General features: G+C 48.1%; 10 protein-coding genes across 10 annotated transcripts; 6 read left to right on the top strand and 4 right to left on the bottom strand.

The window, feature by feature from the left end:
• Positions 1 to 7: 7 nt before the first annotated feature.
• Positions 8 to 1,834, bottom strand: N7466_008162 (MFS transporter; the record flags this gene model as incomplete). Its single annotated transcript, XM_057167551.1, has 1 exon — positions 8 to 1,834. The coding sequence occupies one exon, from the start codon at positions 1,832 to 1,834 to the stop codon at positions 8 to 10; it is 1,827 nt and encodes a 608-aa protein (XP_057018182.1).
• Positions 1,835 to 3,326: 1,492 nt separating this feature from the next.
• N7466_008161 (UDP-glucose:hexose-1-phosphate uridylyltransferase) lies at positions 3,327 to 4,694 on the top strand (the record flags this gene model as incomplete). Its single annotated transcript, XM_057167550.1, has 4 exons — positions 3,327 to 3,424; positions 3,501 to 3,685; positions 3,752 to 4,518; positions 4,599 to 4,694. 4 exons carry the CDS (start codon positions 3,327 to 3,329, stop codon positions 4,692 to 4,694), a joined length of 1,146 nt encoding a protein of 381 aa, XP_057018181.1.
• A 248-nt stretch (positions 4,695 to 4,942) lies between these two features.
• On the bottom strand, positions 4,943 to 5,406 carry N7466_008160 (Erg28 family protein; the record flags this gene model as incomplete). Its single annotated transcript, XM_057167549.1, has 2 exons — positions 4,943 to 5,287; positions 5,341 to 5,406. The coding sequence occupies 2 exons, from the start codon at positions 5,404 to 5,406 to the stop codon at positions 4,943 to 4,945; spliced, it is 411 nt and encodes a 136-aa protein (XP_057018180.1).
• A 194-nt stretch (positions 5,407 to 5,600) lies between these two features.
• On the top strand, positions 5,601 to 6,706 carry N7466_008159 (ketoreductase; the record flags this gene model as incomplete). Its single annotated transcript, XM_057167548.1, has 2 exons — positions 5,601 to 5,780; positions 5,843 to 6,706. 2 exons carry the CDS (start codon positions 5,601 to 5,603, stop codon positions 6,704 to 6,706), a joined length of 1,044 nt encoding a protein of 347 aa, XP_057018179.1.
• A 1,436-nt stretch (positions 6,707 to 8,142) lies between these two features.
• N7466_008158 (uncharacterized protein) lies at positions 8,143 to 9,469 on the top strand (the record flags this gene model as incomplete). Its single annotated transcript, XM_057167547.1, has 4 exons — positions 8,143 to 8,346; positions 8,435 to 8,554; positions 8,606 to 8,979; positions 9,052 to 9,469. 4 exons carry the CDS (start codon positions 8,143 to 8,145, stop codon positions 9,467 to 9,469), a joined length of 1,116 nt encoding a protein of 371 aa, XP_057018178.1.
• Positions 9,470 to 9,795: 326 nt separating this feature from the next.
• Positions 9,796 to 12,476, bottom strand: tyr1 (uncharacterized protein; the record flags this gene model as incomplete). Its single annotated transcript, XM_057167546.1, has 5 exons — positions 9,796 to 11,230; positions 11,298 to 11,397; positions 11,456 to 11,720; positions 11,772 to 12,071; positions 12,126 to 12,476. The coding sequence occupies 5 exons, from the start codon at positions 12,474 to 12,476 to the stop codon at positions 9,796 to 9,798; spliced, it is 2,451 nt and encodes an 816-aa protein (XP_057018177.1).
• A 938-nt stretch (positions 12,477 to 13,414) lies between these two features.
• Positions 13,415 to 14,593, top strand: N7466_008156 (sugar phosphate isomerase/epimerase family protein; the record flags this gene model as incomplete). The annotated part of the gene is made up of 1 exon (XM_057167545.1): positions 13,415 to 14,593. The coding sequence occupies one exon, from the start codon at positions 13,415 to 13,417 to the stop codon at positions 14,591 to 14,593; it is 1,179 nt and encodes a 392-aa protein (XP_057018176.1).
• A 1,177-nt stretch (positions 14,594 to 15,770) lies between these two features.
• N7466_008155 (uncharacterized protein) lies at positions 15,771 to 17,168 on the bottom strand (the record flags this gene model as incomplete). Its single annotated transcript, XM_057167544.1, has 5 exons — positions 15,771 to 16,319; positions 16,378 to 16,556; positions 16,608 to 16,705; positions 16,768 to 17,028; positions 17,116 to 17,168. 5 exons carry the CDS (start codon positions 17,166 to 17,168, stop codon positions 15,771 to 15,773), a joined length of 1,140 nt encoding a protein of 379 aa, XP_057018175.1.
• A 1,833-nt stretch (positions 17,169 to 19,001) lies between these two features.
• On the top strand, positions 19,002 to 21,476 carry N7466_008154 (non-ribosomal peptide synthetase; the record flags this gene model as incomplete). The annotated part of the gene is made up of 2 exons (XM_057167543.1): positions 19,002 to 19,535; positions 19,608 to 21,476. 2 exons carry the CDS (start codon positions 19,002 to 19,004, stop codon positions 21,474 to 21,476), a joined length of 2,403 nt encoding a protein of 800 aa, XP_057018174.1.
• A 1,444-nt stretch (positions 21,477 to 22,920) lies between these two features.
• N7466_008153 (uncharacterized protein) lies at positions 22,921 to 24,609 on the top strand (the record flags this gene model as incomplete). The annotated part of the gene is made up of 5 exons (XM_057167542.1): positions 22,921 to 23,163; positions 23,355 to 23,675; positions 23,731 to 23,925; positions 23,978 to 24,268; positions 24,328 to 24,609. The coding sequence occupies 5 exons, from the start codon at positions 22,921 to 22,923 to the stop codon at positions 24,607 to 24,609; spliced, it is 1,332 nt and encodes a 443-aa protein (XP_057018173.1).
• Positions 24,610 to 25,042: the final 433 nt, after the last annotated feature.

The raw sequence follows: 25,042 nt of genomic DNA, 5'->3' as shown, positions 1-25,042 counted from the left end.
GTGAACCTCAGTCCTTATGATGGCCACTGATAGCCGACTGCCGGGTATTGACCAAATCCAAATCATATGGATTCTCCTCATACTGTGTTGCGGTCGCAACGCGATTCAATGATCGTCCAGACTGCCGAGATGCCCGCGAGGCGCGAGACATGCGTCGGCCAATGCTGATGCGCGATGGAACAGTAGACAATGTATCGGTGTCACTATCATCTTGCAGATCGGTATCCGGGACAACTGTTTCTGTCTCTGTCTCTTTCTCCTGGACGATCTCCTTTTGGTTCTTCTCTGCAAGCTTCTGCATGAATCTATCCGCCTCAGCCGCATAGGTACAACGTTGGCGAATCTGAGCACCATATTTGTAGAAGATGAACGGGAATGGGATGCAAACCAGGGACAAGAAGGCAGGAATGGATGATGCCCAGTGAATTCCCAAGTTGTTATACATGTATGTTGTGAACAACGGGAAGGCCATACCGAACAGCGAGCGGAGTGCCGAGTTGGCGGCCAAAACTGATGCAGCGAAAATAGTGTAAGAATCAATGAGGTAGTTGAATACGCTTAGGAAGACTAGGACCATGCCGAATCCAAATGGAGCGCCTGCTGCGATAGATACCATCCAGTGAATGCTGGGAGAGTTTGTCCAGGCGAACCAGAAGAGGCCGATTGGTAGAGCAATACCACCGACCATTGCAGGAGGAAGTCGGAGCTCGGGTGCGAGACGATCGGTTGTTGCGGCGCACTTCTTCGCGTAGCGCATATTCTCGGGGAAGGTGTAAGCAACAGCGCAGATCATTCCCACCAGAATACCCATAAAGGCAAGACCGCCAATGCCTTCACTCCAGCCACGGACTTCCTGGAACACGATTGGGAAAGCGGCGAAAAGCATATAGAGAGTTCCGTAGATAATGGCCATATAGATTGAACAGAGAAGCACGATTGGCTCGCGGAACAACAAAATCCACGGACGTGACAGGGCCGTCTTAAGTGTCTTACCCAAGGGTGCCGGCCCACGCTCTATATCAAGCTTGCTGCGATATACTTGCCCGGTCATCTCGGAAAGCTTGGCTGCTCGGCGACGGAGAAGAACAGGAGCATATGTCTCTGGAAGAAGGAAAATAATACACAACCAGAGCAGACCGGAAAAGGCAGCAAGGAATCCCTCGACCCAACGCCATCCTGCTCCAGAGGCAAGGAAACCTCCGATAACAGGTCCTATGGTTGGACCCAGGAAAGGTGCTGCGGCGAATAAGCTAATGGCAATACCACGTTGTGAGGCAGTGAACATATCTGCAATGGTACCGCCTGCATTTCCGAAAGGCGAAGAACCAAAGCAACCAGCTAGGAACCGGAGGATGATAAGGGTCTCGATATTCTTAGATCCTGCAGCACCGGCGTTAAAGGCCGTCAGGAAGGTAAAACTGATAGTAAAGATGTGACGGCGACCGAAGATTTCACTGAGTGGTGCCCAGATTAGAGGTCCGATGGCAAATCCCAAAACAAAAAGCGATACACCCAGAATGACGATCTCTTCCGCCACGTCAAAGTCTTCCATGATCTGGCTCATTCCACCAGAGTAGGCAGATGATACCAAGGCCACTGCCAAAGTAACAAATGAGACTAGGATCGTGATAGCCCATTTCTTGGCAGAGTGGAAGTTCATCGGGTTCCGGGGATCGTTTGGGATCCACATAATCGCATAAGGATCATCTTCAGTGCCAGACCCCGAGTAGGGGTATCTGGCGACTTCTTCGGTGATGACTTTTTGGTCGAAAATCAGGCGCCAAAAGGGGATCTTGGAGGGTAGCGAGGCCTCGCCCCCGTTGAGGATTGTCATTTTGTTATGACGTAGCTTTGACTGGCCTGGTCTCTTTGTGATCTTCCGATGCTGTATATTCAGATGTCGATCGACTTGGCCCAGATATTCAAATCGGAGAGTCCAAGTGCAGATCAACTGTAGATTTTAATATGAGAATGAAAATTGGGATCGTTGCCACCATAAGGGCATTGACGCTTTATCAAAGACCCACATCGATAACCGCGAGCCTCGGCATCTTCCTAGATCAGTATACGCTTTGGTCAAAGCATGATTCTCATTGGATGATAGCTATGGACTCGGCACCGGGTGCCGAAAAAGTCATGTCAGCGGGTGGGGTCTGTAAAGAGTTTTCAGTGTTTTTCCCAGGACATCGAGAAGCCATCTTATTCCATCATTCGGCCCGAACGCCACAACCTTCCAAGGTTGGGAAAATTTGCAATATTCGGCTTCCCGAATGACCTTGCTCGAGACAAGGAGCTATACCACAAGCGCATCATATAATGGTTAAAATAGAAAACCAATGGAATTTCCCTCAATAATGAACATAGATCGATTGCGAAATAGGGGTCAAAGTAGACTTTCAGATCTCATAGACGTTGGAAACTTTCCTTGGAATCCCAGACGAAATCCTAAGCATTATCAGGGCCGGCGATTGAAACCAGCCATTTTACTCGGGATAAATGAACATGACATTGGTGCGTTCGAAGATGAGTCTTTAAATGTTTCGTAGTCCTGTCACCACCCCCACACATACTATGGGTGAAACGATACACACAGTATCAAGGTCCAGCTCCTTTGAATCCCACTCGCACAAATCCATGGGCCCCTCAACTACTTCTTCTGCTAAGTAGCTTCTGTTGTTACCGATGAAAATCAATATACACATGTGTCTACGGAGTACAGATAATGAATAGTACAGATAATTAATTACCTCTTTCTAGACAACCTTCAATCGCATAAGAAAGGTGAGCAATGATGTATATCGTAGAATTAAGATAATACATACTCGAGGTACATGCAGGCTGTCAATGAATGCATACTACTCTTATAGGTACTAGAGACCCACCTAGTAAGTACCTGCATTGTGACATTTGAAAGCCACTAAACCCCCGGGTTTGCCGAGTGCGGGATCCCGACGGTCGACCTCATACCCAGATGGTTCACCGAGACTTGATATTCATGCTAAATTGGACCCTTGAGCTATACTGTATAGAGGGTCCTCTCTGAACAGAGCCAGAAAGCTATGAAAGTGACTGGATAATGATTGCATAAATCAGAGGACTCGATTGATATCAAGATCGCGTGAAAAATGGTCATATGGGGGTAGGAAAGACGTGGTGCAAGATTCTTGATTTATCCGGAGAACTCCACCCTTTCCCCCACGTCCCCCAAAACCCCCGCCGGAGGGTCAAGTCGGGGATTTTTCTTATGTGTTCCTTTTCTCACCAAATTCCTTGCCAGATTTCTTCCCCAAGGTCCTCTCTTCAAACCCAACCTTGATTTACTCAACATGGAGAACGTTCTTGACGATATCTCCCACCGGAGATTCAATCCTCTCCGCGGGTCTCATGTTTTGGTTTCACCCCACCGAACCAAGCGCCCCTGGCAGTATGTTTTAATTCTCTGTGTAACAGTGCAAAACTTCAACTTGCTGACCATTTGTTCTTTCTCCGTTGATTGACAGAGGCGCACAGGAAAGCGCTTCCAAGACCACCTTGCCTGCATATGATCCCAAGTGCTACCTGTGCCCTGGAAACCAGCGCGCCCAGGGTGACGTCAATCCTAAATATGACAACACTTTCGTGTTTGTGAACGACTACAGCGCCGTCAAGGAGGAACAGGCCCCCTATGATGACAGCAACACAAATGGTATATTAAACCCCATTTCTTCCTTATGGTTCACTAGCTCTATGCTAACATAACATTGTATCGTAGATCTGGAATCGCGTTTCCTCAAGGCCGAACCCGTGACGGGCAAGTGCTTCGTGCTGACCTTCTCACCCTCCCACAACCTCACCCTGGCCGATTTGACTCCCATTGAGATTGTCCCAGTCATCAATGCCTGGACCGAGATCTACGCTGCTCACCTCGCACCTACCTCACCCTTGGCCCAGAATGCCCCGCCCACTCACATTGCGCCCGCTGCCCCGCATGCAAACGTCACCAAGCCCAAGGAGCAGTACCGCTACATGCAGATCTTTGAAAACAAGGGTGCCGCTATGGGTTGCTCCAACCCTCACCCGCACGGCCAGGTCTGGACTACAAGCAACTTGCCCGAAGAGCCCGCTGCCGAGATGGAGCAACTGCTCAAGTACCGCAAGGCGCACGGTGGCTCCCACATGCTGGAAGACTACGCTACGCTCGAGAGCTTGAAGCAAGAGCGCGTGGTCTTTGAGAACGAGTCTTTTGTTGTCGTTGTTCCCTGGTGGGCGACCTGGCCCTTTGAGACCATGATCATCAGTCGCACACACAAACGCGCGCTGGTCGATCTGAGCGAATCCGATACTACCCTTCTGGCTGAGGCGATTGCTGAGATCACCCGCCGCTATGATAACCTCTTTGAGACTCATTTCCCTTACAGCATGGGTATCCACCAGGCGCCGCTTGATGGTACTGCTGAGGAGATTGAGGCCTCTTACCTGCACTTGCACTTCTACCCCCCCGCTGCTGCGCAGTGCTACCGTCCGCAAGTTCCTTGTCGGGTATGTTCTTACTTTCCTTACCAATTCCCCATATCCTTTTTTTTTTTTTCAACTGACTGACTTTTGAATATAGCTATGAGCTTATGGCGGAGCCCCAGCGTGACATCACACCAGAGCAGGCTGCTGCCCGTTTACGTGGATGTGGTGGTGAATTGTACCGCAAGAAGCTGGAGTAAAGCGAATTCAGTATAGAATAGACGATATATGAAGTCGTCGTTGTAGTGTCCTTTCTTTTTTGCATTAAACCCATACTTTTGGGTGCCCGAAAATCTATAGAATTAAAACATCATATCTTGACAACGGGTATAGTACAGCGATCCATATCGCTTGAAAGAGAATAATCTCCATGCAGGTTCAGAATTGAAATTCTTACTCTTAGCATTGGTGGACTCGAATTGTTATCCATATCCCCCCCCTTATTCACTTAAACAAGGTAGGCCTCGCGCTGGGTCAGCATCCAGGCCACCGACGATGAAGCCACGATCAGCGGGCTTAGGAAGCGACCCTTCAGCGACGCGTTACCAAAGATCAGCTCTCCAGTGAAGTGGGCCAGAGCAATGGCATAGGTCCAGATGGCAAGGTCGTACGCGACGGGGTTGGTGATATTGTAGGCGGCAGTCATGCGGATCACGGCGGAGAGGAAGGTCCAGGTGCCAAAGAGACGACCAGAAAGAGGTTCGCAGGGGATGACGCCATTGGTGTAGAGCTTCGAGGTGTAATCGGCGGAGCAGTAAGCCTGCAAGCTGTTAAGGGCGGAGACCGCGGAGACCTGTAATCTGGTGAGAAGATGAAAAAGGGGGTAGAAAACATGGAGAAACTTACAAAGACGAGCCATTTGGGCAAGAGACCCTCGAAGGGGGGCAAGTAAGAGAGTAGTACTTCAGACATAATTTGCGATGTTTCTTTATTCTGTGGTTGAATCGGAAGAATAGAAATTCTGCTTGTGAATTGTGTAGACCGAGGATGTTTAGGTTTGGTTCTTGGCGTTGATCTTCCCCAACAAGCTGCACTTGATCTTTTTTTTTAAATTCTTAATCTGCTTATCCCAAATCACCCCTCAACAAACCTCATTTTCATACAACATGGATCTGAATCTTTCAAAGCACCTCGAGTGCCTTTCGCAATGGCCTACTCACCTGGCCCCTGGTTTGCCGACCGTCGGTGCCTTGTTGCTTCTTGCAACCGGTGGCCTGGCCATTGCCTGCAAGATCTGGACTTTCTTGCGAGTGCTTCTGAGTCTGTTCGTGCTCCCGGGTAAACCGGTAAGTCTATTGACCTCCAATCGCTACAATATTCGACAGGGGCTAATCAGAAACATTAATAGCTTCGTTCCTTCGGTCCTCCCGGTAGCTGGGCCGTCGTCACTGGTGCCTCCGATGGCCTGGGCAAAGAGTTCGCGCTGCAGCTTGCGCGCGCCAAATTCAACATTGTGCTGGTATCGCGAACCGAGTCCAAGTTGATTACTCTGGGCGAGGAAATCACCCAGCAATTCCCCGCCGTGCAGACCAAGACCTTGGCCATGGACTTCTCGAAGAACGCCGATGAGGATTACGCTGCGCTGAGCAACTTGGTTTCCGACCTGGACGTCTCCATCCTCGTGAACAACGTCGGCCAGAGCCACTCCATCCCCGTTCCCTTCGCCCAGACCCCCGCCTCCGAAGTAGCCGATATTATCACCATCAACTGCACCGGTACCCTCCGCGTCACCCAGCTCGTCGTTCCCGGCATGATCCAGCGCCACCGCGGCCTGGTCCTCACCATGGGCTCATTCGGCGGTCTCCTCCCTACTCCTCTTCTCGCCACTTACTCCGGCAGCAAGGCTTTCCTCCAGCAGTGGTCCACCGCCCTGGGTGCCGAGCTGGCCCCCCACGGCATCGACGTCGAGCTCGTCCAGGCTTACCTCATTACTTCCGCCATGTCCAAGGTCCGTCGCGCATCGGCTTCCATCCCAACTCCTCGTGCCTTTGTCCGCTCCGTTCTCTCCAAGATCGGCCGCCACGGTGGCTCGTCCGCCTACGCTTACAGCTCGTCTCCATACTGGAGCCACGGTCTCATGGCCTGGTTCTTGACTTCCGTTGCGGGGCCCATGAACAAGGTTGTGCTTTCGCAGAACAAGTCTATGCACGAGAGCATTCGCAAGCGTGCTTTGCGCAAGGCGGAGCGCGATGCTCAAAAGAAGAGCACCTGATTGTTGGGTGTTGTGGGCCGTCAGCACTCAATTCGATTTTAGCATTGATGATGACATGAAATGTGTACTTTTCGGAGAGAGGCATCGGAGATGAGGTTACCTTTTTCGGATATAGCTTATGAACTAGAGAACTGCAATCCCAGTTCAATTTAATTACACTACGGAGTATCATTTGACGAGATAGCCGAGGGACATCACATGTGTAGTTGTCTTATTTGGCGACATTATATCAAAATGACGTTCGGAGATGACTTTCAAGGTCGTGGGGCTATTACCATCAGATCCTTTAGGGCAATGACTACTCCAAAGCTATCGGGATATTATCCCAATACGGAAGCTGGTAAGGATCGAACCGAGTTTTTCGGCTCCGATCGTTTGTCTTTGTAGCTCGTGTCATGTATGACGGTCCTAAACAGAGTCTTGAAAGGGCTAGATTCTAGCTCCGAAGTCATGTCTCAACATTCGCAGACCATGTGGATTACTCTCCGTACTTGGAGTGGATCTAACGTCTCCCGAGGTCCCGCAATGGTTGTGGGTGTATAAGGCGGCACGGCTTCAGAATAGTTCCCGACGTCCCTATACACTAGTATAGTATTCCCACTCTCTCATGAATCATCATCCTTAGTCGTTCTAGCATGATTTGGGTAGGCATGCATGTTTCACATTCTCAGGTGCTAGAACGTGCCCAAGCAATAAGCCGTCTCCACAACCCCTGTTACTACTAAGCTCATTAGCGTATTCAGCCCCAAGATTCAAACCAAGATGGATGTAGAATAAGCAGAAGATGATCAGAAATGAAAATAAGCATAAGAAAACCACTCACAGGCTAGGGATGAATCGGGATCAATCTGGACTTATGCAGAGCCTTGATCTACTAGTTATGACTGGACTGTCTGGACATGAGAGAATCTCAAATCTCCACAGCGGTGTGAGACGATGAAACGCCCAAGCCCGCGCCCATGTTAGAGATAGAGTACTCGGCAAAAGTGGAGACGGGCAACCGCAGTTGTAAGCCAGAACCGAAACCAATGGCCCTTTTTCTTCCTTTCTCCATCTTTTCTTGATCCAATCAAGTCTCCTATTCCGTACACTGAGATTTAGATTAATATCGCCCGGCTTGTGCCCTAGCTGCTGATCATGACCTTTCTCTACACATTATCTCCCCGGCCGGTTCTCCACGCTTGCTTTGATGCAGGGTTTGCCCGTGTTGGACTTGGTGCTACAGCACGAAACCCCCCTACAAGTCGGTCCTGAGTCAACCTAGTTGACTTAGTCTACGTACTTTAATGCGCGGCCCCGCGCACCTACTACACCCCACACCTTCGCTGCTTTGTGCTCTCTGGAATCTGAATCTTCACTGTTGATGGTGCCCGGCTATATGATTATGCTTGCGTCCTACTAGCATCTTGGTTAAATTGATGGTGAACCCTTGAGATTTGGATTTCTTTTCTGGTTTCCTCATGTCCAATTCTTCCGGTACCTTCCACGCCCTGGGCCATAATTGGCTGGGTAAGGCCGATATTGCTGTGCAAACGGTCTTGTTAAGCGGGGGCTTTGTTCTTGTTGGCTTGAGGTTATGGTCGAGACGGTTGCTGGGGGTTTCTTGGCAATGGAATGATTGGTTGATCTTGGCTTCAATGGTAAGTTTTTGCTCTCGTGTTACAATTTGATGTTGAGGTTGCATTATGGGATCTCTAAGGTTAAATTCATACTTACCGTCTTTGCTAGATGGTCATGCTGGGCCGCTATGTAGTAGAACTCTTGTTGATCTTGATGTGTGGGTTGGGATTACACACGGCCGAGGTGACTCAACTTGGTGGAGATGAGACAATTGTTCGCTTCGACAAGGTAAATACCCAAGCAGTGCTATTGTTGGATCATTTGAGCTAATACTTCTAGCTCACATACATTGGCGATCTTCTATGGATCACAGTGGTGGCTCTTATCCAACTGTCAATCTTGCACTATTACTTCCGCCAATTTCAACAAAGAGTCATTGTGTGGTTGACGTACATCACTATGGCTCTCTGTTCGGCCCTCTGGATCGGAAGCTCATTTGCAACTGCATTCTTCTGTACACCTGCAAAAAAGATATGGTTACCCAACCTCAGCGGACATTGCGGTGATCGCAAAATGTTGCACTTGGGTTCCACCGTGAGTGAGGCCATACTCGAGGCATTCATTCTTTGTCTGCCCCTTCCAATTATATTGCATATGCAACTCTCAAAAGCGAAAAAGCTGGCATTGGCACCTGTTTTTCTACTTGGCATAATGTGAGTAAATCAGTCTTTTCCCATGGACTGGGAAAATGTGTGCAGGTCTAACGTATCATCTTATCTCCATAGTATTCTCACTGCAACACTTATTCGCATCAAGATCGAATTCGACCTCAACTCAGATGACCCAACTTTTGGTTCCGCTCGGAAGTCTCTTCTCTCATGCATCGTCCCTCTATTAGGTATCATCGTCGCTTGTCTTCCAATTATATCGCCATCCATCCAACGAATCTTCAGAACAAAAATACTCTCTTCCCCGTCAGAGGGTGCAACATATGGGTACAGGTCATCATACTACAAGCCGACTGTCTTGTCGGGCCGGCAAATGGAGGAGCCTGAAATCCCACTTGTATCAGTCATGCAGCCTCCCATGGCAAAGAAGTTATCGGAATGGTGTCATGGTCAGATTAAGATTACGTCGGACTGGGAGATTCATTCTACGAGAAATTCGGCGAGGCTAGATAAGGACTCTATACGGAAAGCTTGAATGGTTTTGCGGGCCCTGGAGGCTCCAAGTGTTCTTTAATGACTTTATGACAACATTTGAATGAACAAAATGGGAAACCATCGCATGGTCACCCCCAATTGGAAGTTGAAAAATTACAATCCCGCGTGATATGCAAAGTATTCCTAAGTATAATTACTAAATACAATATCCATCCCACTAGTGGAACCTTGGAAGTACTACTAAGTTCAAGATTCGTAGATTTTTTTGAAAAAAAAATCCGAAAACGAGCAGACGCCTGATGATCCTTTGTGATACAAAGTCAAGGTCCCCTCGATGGATCCCAGACTAGTGCTCGAACACTTCTTTCATCGATTTGTACACCCGAACACTTCTTTCATCGATTTGTACACCCGAACCTTCAAGTTGGATGACAAAACAGGTGTCTGCGTCTCATTTACGGAGTAAGAGACGGAGGTTGCGACCTTGTCCTTCGCGCGCTTCTCAAACCAGGTCAAGTGTCTCCAGTCAATGAACACTTCGTAACCATCGCCCTGGTCGTGAATCAGAATAGACGGGGTGGTGCCCTTGAATCTGTTCTCCAGAGAGACACGGACTTCCTTGCCCCATGCATTATTCAATCGGGTGTTGAGGACGATCTCCTTCTCGGCTCTGCGGAAGGAAAGCAAGAACAAGATGTTACCGCTTCCATCCTTGCTATCGGTGAACACTACCTGGGTGTTGTCAATAGTGGAAGTCTTGATCGGGGTGAGGTCCAAACTGGTAGATTCAATTATCACCACGCTGTCGACTCCCACAGGATCCTTGAAAGGCAAGGAAGAGCCAAGATTGAGGCCAGCCTGGGGAATGAAAGGCCTCACTGGTGGCAAGGGTGTCATGGGCTGCTTGAGACTTGGGTCAAGCGCACCATCAGCTCCACCGGAAATGGTGGGCTCCTTCTTGAAGTTTTCAAGCAGAGGCGCCTTGGTGGGGTCGTTGTACTGGGTAGAGTCGTTGCTGCTTCCGATGATCTCGAGGTCAAGGGGATCAAGCTGGTTGCGAGGAACCTCTTTTCCTCCCTTGAAAACTCTCCAGTAAGCGCGCTTCTGTAGGAACTTGAGAACATCATCCTTCTTCAAACTAGCCAGGTCTTGACCAGACTTGAGAAGCGTGATCAACACTGGGGTGAGGGAGATGGCTGCAGTAGACTTGATGTTTGCCTTCTGGTTAGTCTTGCAGTTGCCACAGGCAAGCTTTCCATCCTTGGATTCCGGCTTCTGACTGAAATTGTAGACTTCAGTGATCAAGTCTGTGGCGGTATTCTGCTTCACGCCGTCCTGGGACAGGAAGATGCGAATCCAGAATGGCTCACCACCAAAGCCATACTTGCGATAGCGGACACTGAAGGAGTAGTCGAGAGACTTGGTTCCGTCCTCGAGGTACTCGACACCCTTGAGGTTAGAGGTGGCATCGATCAACTGCTGTCGCGACATTCCGTAAAGCTCGTTGATCTTCTTACGGAGATCAGCGATAAATGGCTGAGAGGTGTAATTCTGGGGCTCATATTTCCAGGTCTGCAACTCCGGGTAGGTATATCCAAGGCTCCAGGGGTAACGAACATCAAGGGGTGTGATGACAGTTCCCTTAACGTCCTTGTGGAACGGTCGTAGAGGAGTCTGAGGGGTGATCTTGGCATCTTTATCGAGGCCAATAATCTCCTGGAAGAATTCGTTGACCTTGTTTTCCACGAACCACTTGTCGGGGTTGAGAGCTTGCCATAAAGCAAAGATGCGATCAATGTTACTACTCGACTGATTAGCCCCGAGTCACACCTATCAGAACATTCTTCAGAAATCAAGTGCCAACTTACCAGTGGTGAAGCCAGAACATAGGATCGAAGGATGCCACTGGGATTTGCGACATGTGACCGTTCAAATCTCCTCCCACCCAACCGTGAAGGTTGTTGTGAACTAGAAAATGAGTTAGAGGAAGATACACTAGACAATATTGAGGTCCAAGATAACTTACTGTACTCAATGTTGACATCGTTCGCAACGCTCTGGTCATCGGAAAGTTGGGCAGTGGTTGCAAAAGTCGAGTATTCCATAGGAATGGTAAGCAGACGGTAGACCATCTCTGAAGGCTGGCCATAAGGAGAGTTCGCGACCCATTGGGGTTTCTTGAGGGCGTCCTGAACTTTGTAGTTGTTCACCACACCGTGCCTCCACGCTGCACTGCCAGAAACGTTATCACCCTCTTGAGGCCAACGACTGGTACCAATACATTCGCCATACTATTTCAATTAGCTTCGAAACTATAAGACTGGAAAATCCTCGAGACTCACGTAGATCATCTCGCCTTGGGGCACCCATGGATCCTTGAAGTTCTCCAACCCAACAGTCGACATGGGCTTGTTGGTGGGCATGCGGAACTGGAAGAGAGGGTTGGTGATGACCTCTTCGCTCTTTCCATCTACCGATGGCACAATGAATGTGGGATACTTGCACAAATCGGGCACTGAAGTGGTAATACCCCAGTCCCAGAAAGGAAGACGCCAGGTCTTGGCAGCTGCCTCCCACTCAGCGCGTATTTCCTCGGCGAATTTGGGAATAATCTCCTTAGTCATGATCTCCGAGATACGTTGCTATGTCACAGTCAATTGAGGATGCATGTGGTTGATGAATTCAAAATTTGATACCTCGTAAAGTGCAAGGTACGCACGATGCCAGACCGGGAACAAGACGTTATTGTGAGTACAATACCCTCGACCGTGAGCCTCCTCCGCGCTGATGGGCTCGTCCCAAGGCACATTGGGCTGTCCATGAATACCGGCAATCTGGAAGTATGATTCCCGGACTGTAGGGTCCATCTGTTGGAAACGGTACAAAGCCAGCACAAAGAGCTTAACTTGCTTTTCGTTGGCAGCATCTTTGCTCCATGAGTCAATCTCGCGACGAATGGGTACCTCAACACTGCTCGATGCTGCGGTAACCCCATCACTCAGAGAGACACCCGTGATGGGATAATACGTCCATTCGGTCTTGGACATCTTGGATTTTCTGGATGATTGTGATTCGGGCAAAGGTTTTCGAGATGTTCTTGGCTGATGATGGGGAACAAAGTGCTTGAAAAAGAACATGAGTGCAACATTCAGCGTGAACGATGGGTATTATTTATACTAGAAACATGTTCTAGATGAATAAACTCGTAGCACACAGCCCAGTCCCGAGGTCTCTTTTTGGTCGTTGTCGGGCTCTGAAAGGGCTGCAGCTCCTAACAATCGAGGCTGGCTGACTCGCCACAAAGTAGTTTGTGATGTTGATGCATATTGGAATACCAAAGCAGTGTAACTGAAACTCACGTGTAACTCTGAGTCGGAATTCCGAGGCCACACAAGAAGACGCAGAAAAATGACAACTACGTGGGATGTCGGTAAGTGGGGTTAAGTGCCTTCGCTTTGCATAAAATTGGAACCTTGCATGACTGCAGCTGCACAAGCAGCATCGCCATATTTTCTTTTGGCTCTGCCGTGTTATAGGTCCACTGCAAGGCGATCACTCAGGAGACGGACATCTTGCAGAATTCTTCTGTCGTGCAACATCTGCGAATCGATTCCATACTGTTCAATGAATCAAAATAATCCCGGTATGCACATAAGGGACACAGCTCCGAAAAGGCCGGTCTAATCTAGTTTCTCTGTGTATTGAATTTAACCTCCTTTTTTCCGATCTACCTTAAATATTGTAAACATTGAACAGGCTGCAGATGTGGTCCTGAGATCAGGGTTTGTGATATATCAATCTTCCAAGGTTGGAATGTTGAGAGATAAACAAAGCTTGAGCTTGGGTGGGGATTTCGTATATAGTAGCTTGTTCCTGGCCATTCAATGTTGACTTCTCAATTTTTCTTTCTTTTTATTTTCCGTGCCAGTGTTCAACCTTATATTTACTACTGAGTAAATTCTCTATTTAAAAATTCATCTTCAAAATGGAGTGTAAACCAGCTATCACGACCGTCTCTCTTGGTTCATTTATTTCTCACAGCATTACGGAGAAAATCGACCAAGCTGCTGGACATGGCTTCAAAGGGATTGAACTCTTCATTGACGACCTTGAGGCCCTCGCAAGAGACAACTACTCTCCCCCTGGTACATCAGAGCCCTCGTATGATGCCATCATGGATGCTGCTACTCAAGTCCGTCAGCAATGCGACAAACTGGACATTGAAATTCTAAACTTGCAGCCTTTGCGTTTCTACGAGGGTCTTGTCGATCGCAAAAGCCGCGACCATATTTTAAATGACACACTTCCCATCTGGATGGATGCGCTCAAGATTCTTGGGGCAGATACGATTCTCGTTCCCTCCAACTTTCTCTCTCCAGATCCCGAGACTAAGCTCCCTCGAACAACCGGTGACTTGCAAGTCATTGTCGATGATCTTCGCGAACTAGCCACTCGAGGCGCCCAACGCGAACCCCCCATAAAATTTGCCTATGAAGCCCTGGCCTGGGGGACACATGTCAACACATGGGAAAAGACTTGGGAGATTGTGCAGGCAGTTGACCGACCCAATCTCGGCCTTGCTCTAGATACTTTCAACATCGCCGGCGCCATCTACGCCGACCCCACAGAAGACAACGGCTGTGTAGGCGGCTGTTCAAATGGAGCCGACGAAATCGTCCGCGCCTCGCTGGGTCGCATGGTCAAAACAATCGATTTGTCAAAGCTGTTCATCGTCCAGATCGCAGATGCCGAGCGCCTCACCCAGCCCCTCCGCCCGGGTCATCCTTACTACAATGAGGAACAACCCAGTCGCCTCAGCTGGTCCCGGAACTGCCGGCTGTTTCTGTGCGAAGATGACCGTGGCGGATTTCTTCCTGTTATTGAGATTCTACAGACCATTCTTGATCTAGGTTGGACAGGGTATCTCGCATATGAGCTGTTCTCGCGAACTTTGTTGGACAGTGACCCACGGACACCGGCACAGCATGCGGAGAGGGCGCAGCGATCCTGGGAGAGACTGAGTTTTATCGAGCAGCAGCGGAAGGATCGGACCGCTGCAAATGGCATTAAAGCCTCAGCTGCTGGTCTGGAGGAGAAGACCGGAAATGAGACAGAATCAAAGACACCGGACCGGAGGTCCCGGTGGAGTTGTGTCATTATGTGAGGTGTACATAATACCTCTCGGTTTTCAAAGAAACATTTCTCCTCTTCCTTTCTCTCTACAGCAAGCCTGATTCAGCGAACTCCTGTATACAAGTATAGACAGTTATCACAAATAATATATACACTTTCCGGTTTTAATCAGCATCTATTTGCAATCCCTTGTTTCTCCAGTTAGTATCCTTGGGCCTTAGCCGCCTCAATCTGGACAAGTGACAACGGTAGTCTCTTGACTGTGTCTCAACAATGAATTAACCACTTAAGTCAGTGGATGACAAGGTGCTTGAGAGAACGTGCCGATTTCGTATTTGGAGATCGCCAGTGGTATTTGTCGCCGACAGGTGGATAGTAAATTCAGCTGATGCAGAATGACCAAGTGTGCTGAAGTTGACACTATGAGATTTGTTTGTCTTGGACTATCAATTCCAGTGAAGGCGAAGTTAACGCATACAATTTTAGTTGAGGCGTCTGTTAGTGGCAAAGCTCCACGGTGGCTAGCTGGATATCGATTGATTGATTGATCCTTTCCGTCTTCTGATTTGGCGTAGAGATCATCACTTCAAGCAGGGTCTAGCCTTGTAACACAAGGTGGAGATGAAATAGTGAAGGAAACTTCGTCAGCAAAGATGTCATGGAAACTATTCCTGCACTCCACACTTAGCCATAGAGCTGAGCGGCGCATGTCGGCGCACTTGGCGTGCATCTCAACTTCATTCTGGTCACTGTTTGCTTCCTTTCTCTTTTCTTTTCTTTTTCTTCTTCCTACAGCACCACTGGCTACATACAACGTTGATTACAATATGCACGGGAGACTCGCCTCGTATTGCCTTTTATTATCACTTATAATTGTTTGACTTTTAGCCTCCAATATGCAGTTTGCTGCAATGTCGGTACCTTTTTCCGCACCTGCAGACGATGCATCTCGACTGCCACCTAGAAAAACGAGTTGATTTTCAAATTTTACCAGGAATATGGGCACCAGCTTCATACCTGGTAATGTAGATTGATCTATTGAATAAGAGACCTCAGGAGCTTGTCGAACTATTGGCAGACATGGAATTTTGATTGACTATTATAGAGTAGTTTTTGATCGTTACAGTAAATAGGATCTTCATTGATCTCCGTCATACCTCCGGGGTCCTCTGTAATACATTTCCTCCATAGTATATATGCATGTGCATTTAGTCTTCCTCTTCATCGATGAGGTTCGGGTCTGCGGATATGGAGAAGAATGAGATAACGCCAGCGACCAGACACAAACCTCCAAGGACTAGTGTCATGGAGCTCCAACCAAGCTTTTGCTTAACAATTCCACCAAGCACAGGCCCAACCGCTTGACCGCCAGCAAAAGCCATGTTACAGAATGCATAGCCACGTCCCTCGCCACTGCCCTTCTCTGTAATTCCGTAAAGGCTCACGATTCTCTGTACGGCATTGGGGATATTTCCAATCGTAATCGCTTGCACCGTAGTAATGCAGAGTCCGATAATGAAGAGCATGGAGACAAGTAGGCTCTCATGCTTAACGCTATTCACTTGCGTCCACCGCAACGTTGCCATTGGTAGGACCATCAGGAAGAAGCCGGTCATGACAATATTGCGGGGCTTGCAATGCCTTGTGTAGTGAACGACTAGAATGCTGAGGATTGCGGGTACGGTGAGCGGGAGGAAAATGAATCCGGCACCCAAACTAGACCAGTGGTATGTATCCATAACAAAAAGGGGGAGGGTCTTTAGTACTCTCAGTCAGCAGCGCCATGATTAATTTTTTGGGTCTTTGAAAGATTACCGTTTCATATGCGGACAGAATGCAGGAGACTGCAAGGACAGAAAACATAACGCCCAGGAATGTTGGGTGTAAGAAGTTATATAGACTCAAGGAGCTACCGTGTGAATCACTGTCCAAGAGAAGAGGCTCTTCTGAGGGATCGAAATCGCAGCAAGGTTCGAAACTCCTGTCGCTATCGTCTACTCATTATTAGCTGGCGGGCCTATATGGATTCTCAAGAGCCAACAAACCTTCGCTCTTGTCGACGATCAATAACCGCAGAATGATATCTCCGACAAGTAGGACAATCGGGGCACCGAAAGCACCAACGTTGCCAAATTTCGCAAACCTGTGTCAAATTAGACATGGAGATCGGTGTTTCAAGGACGATGTGAGGTGAGAAGAGCGTACAGAAATCCGCCAGCCATAGGGCCACATAGCATTCCCCATGTTAAGGCTGCTGACCCGCAAGCCATGTGCGCCCGCGAATTCTCCGGACTGGCCGTTTCGGCAATCATGCTTAACCCCAAAACTCCCACCACCGCGCCAGAGAATCCTTGACAAACCCGAGCAAGAACCAAAACCCATGGGTCACGCGCGCAGACGAATAAAATAGTGGCTAGGAGGATGAAGATGAAACCGGCGATTAACGGTGTCTTGCGGGCGTTATATCTATCGCAAAGATAGCCAACCACGGCTAAATTAATGGATACTAGTCAGTATATCGATAACGATTCATTGAATAGGCAAGACACGTACGAGATCCAAGCAAGAGAGCAGCACCGTAGCTCGCCAGGAGTATCGATGTCCATTTTTGAACTGGTCACGATCAGCTAGGTTCTTTGACTCTATCGTATTCACTGGTCGTTCATTACCAGAGTCAAATGAGATACTTCCATTCTTGATCAGTAGGAAAGGTAAAATAGGAATGATCTGTTGGAATTTTTAGTCGCCTGGTATATATAATTTTTCTCGCGTAATCCGCTGTGGTCATTCAGGCGCAACCAGTTGACGAGATTCCAAGGTTGACTTACCACCCCGTATACAAATGTGTCCTACATGGTCACAATGGATGTTAGTCAAGACTGAGAGGTACCGACGGTCCACTTGATTCATTGCACATGTGCTAAAGACCACTCACTGTGAACAGTGCAAAGCACATAGCCACTAGAACAAATTTTTCAGAGGATCTCGCTTGTCGAGAGAAAATGTTCTTAACACCCATAATGGCAATTATGCTCGGAGTTTCTTCCGATCAATTGTAGACGGGATACAGAGGCTAGGAGAATTCTAAACTAAAGAAACACTTGACGAACAAATTGATCAAATAGGAACAAATCCATCAGAGGACATGACTAAGCTAGTGAGAACCGATCTAACTTAGTTGACTAACTAGATGGATTTCCGGAGTAGCTTGTGTTACACGGACGATCCCTTGCAAGCTGCGGCAAAGCCCGAGGGAAAAAGTGGGGAGAAGACAAAAAATTCGAACATTAAGGATTGCAAATCCCTGCATATGCATCTACGTATCACTGTCAATGCAATTATGTGATCTGGAGTGCCTAGGCATACAATTCTAAACCAATCTGCAGGGTGATATAAGAACTTCGCGTCTTAGGACATTTTTGTCAGTGCAGGGGGAGGTTCGCCACTAGCAAGCTATTGGTTACACAAGTCAAGGGCCAGGGGAGGATCATGCCAGCCGATTTATTGGTCCTGATTAAACATATGTTAAATTTTTCTGAATAACATTTGAATGCACAATGACTTTCTGGATACCCGTGCCGAATATGCATGATTCTACTAGCACTTGAGCGGTGATTGAATACGACATCTCCACCAGTTGACATGCATAACCTTGTAATAAGTATGTGTGGGGGTTTACGGGCAATTTTTGGACTATCAAAGTCAACTCTATTTCTATATTTCGACCAAGATATATCTGGTGTCTCTTATAGTTCCAATGTTTGGTTCGACATTCTAAGCACTGGTATCGAAGCAGTCAAGTGTTTATATATCAATTTACCCAATTGTCCAGGTGAGTTCAATATACATATTATGATGTCAATATTGCCAAATCTCGGTAGTCGATACAGAACATTTGAAAGCTGTAATATGCACAGTAGAGTTAAAGAAGCCCTGTTCAAAATAAAAATATGGAATAAATTGATTTGTGATACAAAAATACCACCCCAGTACACCAACAAAAACGCAATCACCGCAAGCAGCCCCATCAATTGATCAGACGAGGACATATACCTGTGCTACACACATGCAGTACAGAAAGGATCCCCTGCGGACATAGTGGACTGCTCAAGTGTTCAGAGGAATTGTGCACATATGGATCTCTTTCAACATGGCGGAGATCAGACGAAGCTGAGTCTCGTCATTCACATGCGCATCTGGGCTTGGACACTGCACCACGGTGCGTATGCCTGGACTCTGATTCCCCCTTGATTGGAATGTGGGATCTCCACATGTGCAAAGCTCGGGCTATTTCCAAAAGCGTCTTCTCTATTGACATATATTGCAGCAATCCTGTGCAAGTGAATAACTTTGAGTTCCCTACTTACTTTCAAAGTTTTCCCACACCTGGGAACTTTTTTCCACGGGCTTTACGCCATTTGTATCTCATTTTTTCCGCCATGGCACCCGCAATCACGACTGTTGACTATGATGTCACCCGTATTCCTCAAACTGCCCCTAGATTCATAACGAAGGGTTCCTGTCTTATTCCCCGTGAATTTGTCGACCTTTCGTTGACCCTCGATGAATCCCATATCCTCAATGCCGCAGAGTCCCAATATTTAGAACATTTGGATCCAGAATGTGCCGAGGAACTCGATATCGAAACCATTCTCGATGTCTGCTGGTTACTGGTGATAAACTGTTTCTCGCCCTCGAGGGCCATGTTCCTCAATTTCCATCCGGAATCGAATTTCTGCTATGTGGATGATACTTTCCAGCCAGGAAAGAATTGTCATGCACTTGATTTTTCTGCTGAGCGTTCATTGAAGGAGATTGTTCAGGACTTCTGCCGTATTAAGACGGGCTTGGATTTGATTTCTCTTGACGACGGGCCAGCTCCTGATAAGCAGAAGCGCTTCCTTACCTCTGCCATCCGGTATGCTGCTGATCTCGTCACTTTGCATGAGGCTCCCCCATTTGTCAACTCGAAAGTACGGCCCGCTCCGTCCCAACGACCGAAATCTTGGAAGCGTAAACCTTGAACTAACTCTGGGGTTTATTAGATCTCCGAGCCAAAGCTCTTGCTTAACGTGACAAATCAAAAAGGCAAGTTGCACGCATGCCTCGCCTTCGTGTCGCCCGAGATCGACAGAGAGTTCGCCACAAGCCTTCTCCACTGCTTCAACAAGGTTGTCGCTTCAGTTCACAAATCCCCAGAAATCGCAGTGGAGACTCTCGATTTATGGTCTGATCTTGACCTTATTCTTATGCAAAAGTATACAAAGGAGGTCTCCAGTTCCCACAATGTCCTGCTTCATGAAATGGCCTTGGAGCATGCCCGACTGACCCCGGATGCCCCAGCTATCTGCTCGTGGGACGGAGATCTCACATACAAGGAGTTAGACGACCTCACATCTCGCCTCGCTCTACACTTGGCCAACATGGGGGTTGGTCCGGAAACCTTCGTTCTCAGCTTTTTTGAAAAGTCCACTTGGGCTATTGTCGCTCGCCTTGCTATCTTGAAAGCCGGTGGAGCCTATATCTCTATTGATGCCCTTGATCCTCCAATTTTCCTTGACTCGGTCATAAGTCGAGTGAATGCTAAGATCATGCTAACATCCCCGGAGTATGCCTCAAAATACGAGTCTCTCATATCAAACATCGTCGCAATTGATGCGCACATGGTCAAAGAATTATCATTACCTGCGGACGGTGGAGTAGTGTGTTCCAATGTACAGCCGGGAAATGCCTGCTTGATTCTGTTTACCTCTGGAAGCACGGGTCAACCCAAGGGTATCATCCAAGAACATCGCTCCTACGCCACAGCAATTCGGGACTACAATAAGATTCTTGGGCTAGGTCGTCATAGTCGCGTGTTTCAGTTCGACGATTACGCGTTCGATATTAGTAACAATGACTACCTGACAGCTTTGTCTGCTGGTGGTTGCTGCTGTGTTCCCACACCCGAGAAGACTATCCCTGCTCTCATCGAGCACATGAACATCTTAAAAGCCAATATGAGCTTCATGACGCCAACCATCGCCATTCAACTCGGCCCTCAAGACGTCCCAACACTGGAATTGCTCTGTGTTGGCGGTGAGCCCATGTCAAATGATTTGCTGGTGAAATGGGGCCCACATGTGAGACTTGTAAATCAGTACGGAATGGGCGAAGCGGCTACTTTCTGTGCCTACAACGATAATCCCAAGTCAGGTCAGAACGCGATCGTCGGGAAGTCCGGCAGCGGTGCTATTTGGATCTCGAATCCTTCCTGCCCGGAGCGGCCCGTACCCGTTGGCGCTGTCGGCGAGATCTTAATTGAAGGGCCCCACCTTTCTCGCGGGTACCTGGATGATCTTTGCCAAAAGCCCGATGTCGGCTTCCTCACCACAGTGCCCCGATGGATCGCAGATCTCCACCCATCCCGAGCATCCACCTCTCGGATTTACCGATCTGGTGATCTTGGTCGATATTTACACGACGGCACAGTGGAGCACATGGGCCGGAAGGACACTTTGCTTAAGTTCAACGGCGCCCGTGTGGAGTCGACTGAGGTTGAATATGTTCTGCGCAAAACCCTCTCGCCCGGTGACTTTGTTCTTATTGACCTGTTGGGTCAGATTGATGGTGTTGATGACCCCATCCTTGTGGCGTATATTTATCTTATCGATAACCCCACAAATCTCCTTCCTGGTGTCTCTGATCAGGAAATGTCGTTCCGACCCATAGACAATCGTCTGCGTGTGAATTCTTTGGTGGTTGAGATGGAGAAAGAAGTCAAAGACACCCTGCCAATACACATGGTGCCCAGCTTATTTATACTAGTCGATCGTGTACCCCGTACCAGATCTAACAAGCTTGATCGCCGAAAGTTACATCAAATTGCCCAAAAATGGTACATGAAGAACCGAGATGTATTAAGTATCAACTGAGTGAGCTTTGGGAGGGTGGATTTTGTCATTTTTTTTTTTCGGTTTGACCTTGTATGTTAATCAATTTGTGACTTCCAAATGTTTCAATTTGTCTCGGGTGTTGCTGCATGCATGTCAGAAAGACTGCTAACTATCGGTGGGGTTTATACTCCTTTAACCACATCTTTATACTAAATATCCAATTCAGAAAAGCGCCATTTCGCTGTTCATTCAATACTGTTGCCCCGAACCTTGGAAGCTGTACACCTAGAATATCCTGATGTCCTGTAGAAGCATTCAAATGTTTGAAAATCCAATCCTTCCAGATGTCAAGCACACCTCAAGTCTAGTATATACTTCACTCGTACTTAATGTTTCCTTGCCAGGCTATGCTTTTCAGCTTAGCACTTTCAATGTTCCCTACGGGAATAATTGAATTGATTGAGATTGAGGTAAATTTGAATTTATTTAATACTTATTTTCTTCTTTTTTCTTTCTCTTCCAAGGATCGATGTTTACGGGTTTCGATTTTCTCGGGTTGGTTTAGTACGGCAATTTTGTATGTACAGACGTAGAGAATAACCCTGGTTTATGAGAAATGTGCAAGTTACCATTGACCGAAGAACTGCGATCGTTCCTCCCTCTAGATTGACGACAGCTCATCGTTTCCCTTGCCATGATAGGCGTAGGCGCCGAGAGCGGGCGCGTGGTAGTTGGGATTATCATTCTTGCCGGGATAATAACACAACCCATACATAGGCGCCGTGCATAGTACGCACGTTGTAATGACGCGCCTGATAAGTTAAGAGCTAAGGGAGTTTAGGATGAGAATTTGAATAGTTTCGCCGCTCGAGGCTTCGTGTGGCTCGCGAAACAGAATATTAGCCACTTCATTGCACACTCAGTCCGCTGAACAAAAGAGCCGCGTCCTCCTACCTCACCAGGGCGGAATTAAGGCCTCTTTTTTGTATCCACGTAGATACTGCTCAAGGGTCCCAGGCCACTGGTCTCATTTATTGTCTTGTTGCCACAATCTCAGTTGCCCCTTGCATTTTCACCCTGGAACCATGATCATCGGATGATCCCTCTAAACAAGCATCGGAGCATTCCTATCGGACCTTCAAACACCAAGCCACCCCTGGCTGTGGGTTTTGGGGAGAACTTCCAAGGCGCAACATTCCCAAGAAGAGGGGCTGTCAACATGCATGCACACGCGGCTGGTAGGCAGGTACAAGGAAGGAGAAGAAAGTCATCTGGTGACTCCCAACCCCTTCATCCCAGTAGTCCTAGAATGTCGCTAGAGAGAACAACAGTATAAATGACTCCAGCCTCCCTAATCCCTCCTGCAATCGCATTCCGACGACAATCGTTTAATTGTGTTCTTCCTTCCTGCTCGTTCAGCTACACCTCGTCGTTCGCGACGTTCACACTCATTAACCAGGATACTGATTGAATACTATACAAAATGGTCAAGACTACCTATGCTCTCACGCTGTTCACAGCTGTGAGTCTGGCAGCTCCTTTGGGGCAGACCGGTAGTGGTGGCAGTGGAAACTTGATTGGAGCTGGTTCAGCGGGTGGCCAAGTGAACGATGTGTTGAATGGCCTTTTCAAGGAGTTGACTCCACAACCCAAGGGTGAAAAGCAGGCGCGCTCCTTCACAGGAGACTTGTCCAAACTGCCAATTTTAGGTGACCTCTTTGGTGGTGTACGTACAGGGCGCCGATAAATGTTCCCTGGACATTTTGTTGACGATAACATAGGATCAAGCTCACCCTGGAAACACCCCAAACGCCGGTAAAGGGAAAGAAGCTCGCTCTCACATCCCTTTTGTCAATGAGGTCAGTTTCTACATATTTTCTTTTGCCCTCGACAATTCTAACATTTTTGAACGAGAAGGATCAGAACTATGGTCAGAATTATGGCCAGAACTTCGGACAGAACCACGGTCAAAATGCTGGACAAAACGCCCACCAGAACGAGGGCCAAAACCACGGCCAGAACCACGGTCAGAACTACGGTCAAAATGCAGGCCAGAATCACGGTCAAAATGCAGGTCAAAATGCCCACCAAAACGCGGGCCAGAACGATGGTCAAAACTACGGCCAAAACTACGGCCAAAACCATGGCCAGAACGAGGGCCAGAACTATGCTCAGAACCACAAGCGAGACCTTGATAGTGATCTGGCCAGCTTGCCTATCGTCGGCAAATTCCTAGGCGTATGTACTAGTGCTAATGAGCCCCCATATAATAATTTACTAACAAATATCGAAGGATGCGACTATCCCTGGCCCTCCCAACAGCCACCACCAAACTCGCCAATTCAAGGCACCCTCCAGCATCGCCGATTTCGTTGACCCCTTCAGCGAAGAAGGGCTAGCTCAGACCCTCCCAGGATCTGCCGCCCATGATACTGCCAATACCTTCAGAGACGGCTTGAACACTGCCATGGGCCTGATCCCACTTCCTGTACGCTAAAATTCTTGAAAGGAGTATGATCCCACAACTGACAAATCTTTAGGTGGCTGCCCGCGATGTCAATACTGATGTGACAGAGCCAACGGCTGATTCACCCAGCCAGGTGATGGCCGAACTGGCCCAGCCCAGGCCCGCTGCACCCAAGAAGGCCAACACAGATGACAAGGCCGACGCGCCGAAGAAGGGCAACGCCGATGATAAGGCTGATGGCGCAAACAAAGCCAACAAGCCCAACAAGCCTGCCAAGCCCAGCAACCCGCTTGCTGATCTAGCTAGCAAAGCCGGCCTTGGTCAACTGTTTGGTCATGCCCAGCACGGTGTTGGACTGCTGCCAGTATGTTCTTCTTTATCCTGACTCTTAAATATGGTCCCACAATCTAACAAGCTTGGTAGATGAACGGTCGCCGTGACAATACCATTGAGGCTCGTGGTGGCGCACCTATCCAGGGTTCCACGTTGACTGATGTCCTGCTGCAAGGTGGTGCGCTGGGAAAGATTTCCCACATGCTTGCTCCTGGTGCTCCCGTCGCAAAGCCCGGTCAGAGTGACTCCAAGGATATGGGTGATGGTAGCTCCATGGCGCCCCCTGGCCAGCCGGGTTCTCCTGCTGGTTCCATTGCTGCCGGTCCCCATGATGGACCTGGCTATGCTGCTGAGCATGCCAAACAGAATTAGATATTTCGGTGCTGATGTCTAGTGGATATATGAGCTTGTATCTGTTTACTTTCTTGGAGACTTTGATTTATTCTTTACCTTGTGGTGATTGTGTTTGGTGAGGTAGTGATATGACTCAGGAAATTTGATGATCATCTGTTCTATCTGCCTGGTTCCCTGATTATAGTACTCTTTATGGGAGTTATGAGTACTATCTATGGAGTTCTTCTACTGCATGTGAATTATATTGGAATTTTCGCTCCAAAATTCTCAGTCACAATGATAGCTTGTATCATCTCATCGGCATTGTTTGTATACAACTTGTTGGCAATTGCCGTAATTTGGAAACAATTAAAGTGAAGTCAAAAATCCCAAAAAAGGCATGCTACAAAGAAAGAAAAGCAAAGCCACTGGATAAAAACAAAGAACACCAAGATCGTAATTTCGTTCAGCG

Source organism: Penicillium verhagenii (assembly GCF_028828195.1).
Source record: "Penicillium verhagenii strain IBT 33310 chromosome Unknown utg000008l_segment0_segment0, whole genome shotgun sequence".
Taxonomy (NCBI): domain Eukaryota; kingdom Fungi; phylum Ascomycota; class Eurotiomycetes; order Eurotiales; family Aspergillaceae; genus Penicillium; species Penicillium verhagenii.
Note: the sequence above shows the minus strand (reverse complement) of the source record. Positions and strands in the feature narration are given on the sequence as shown.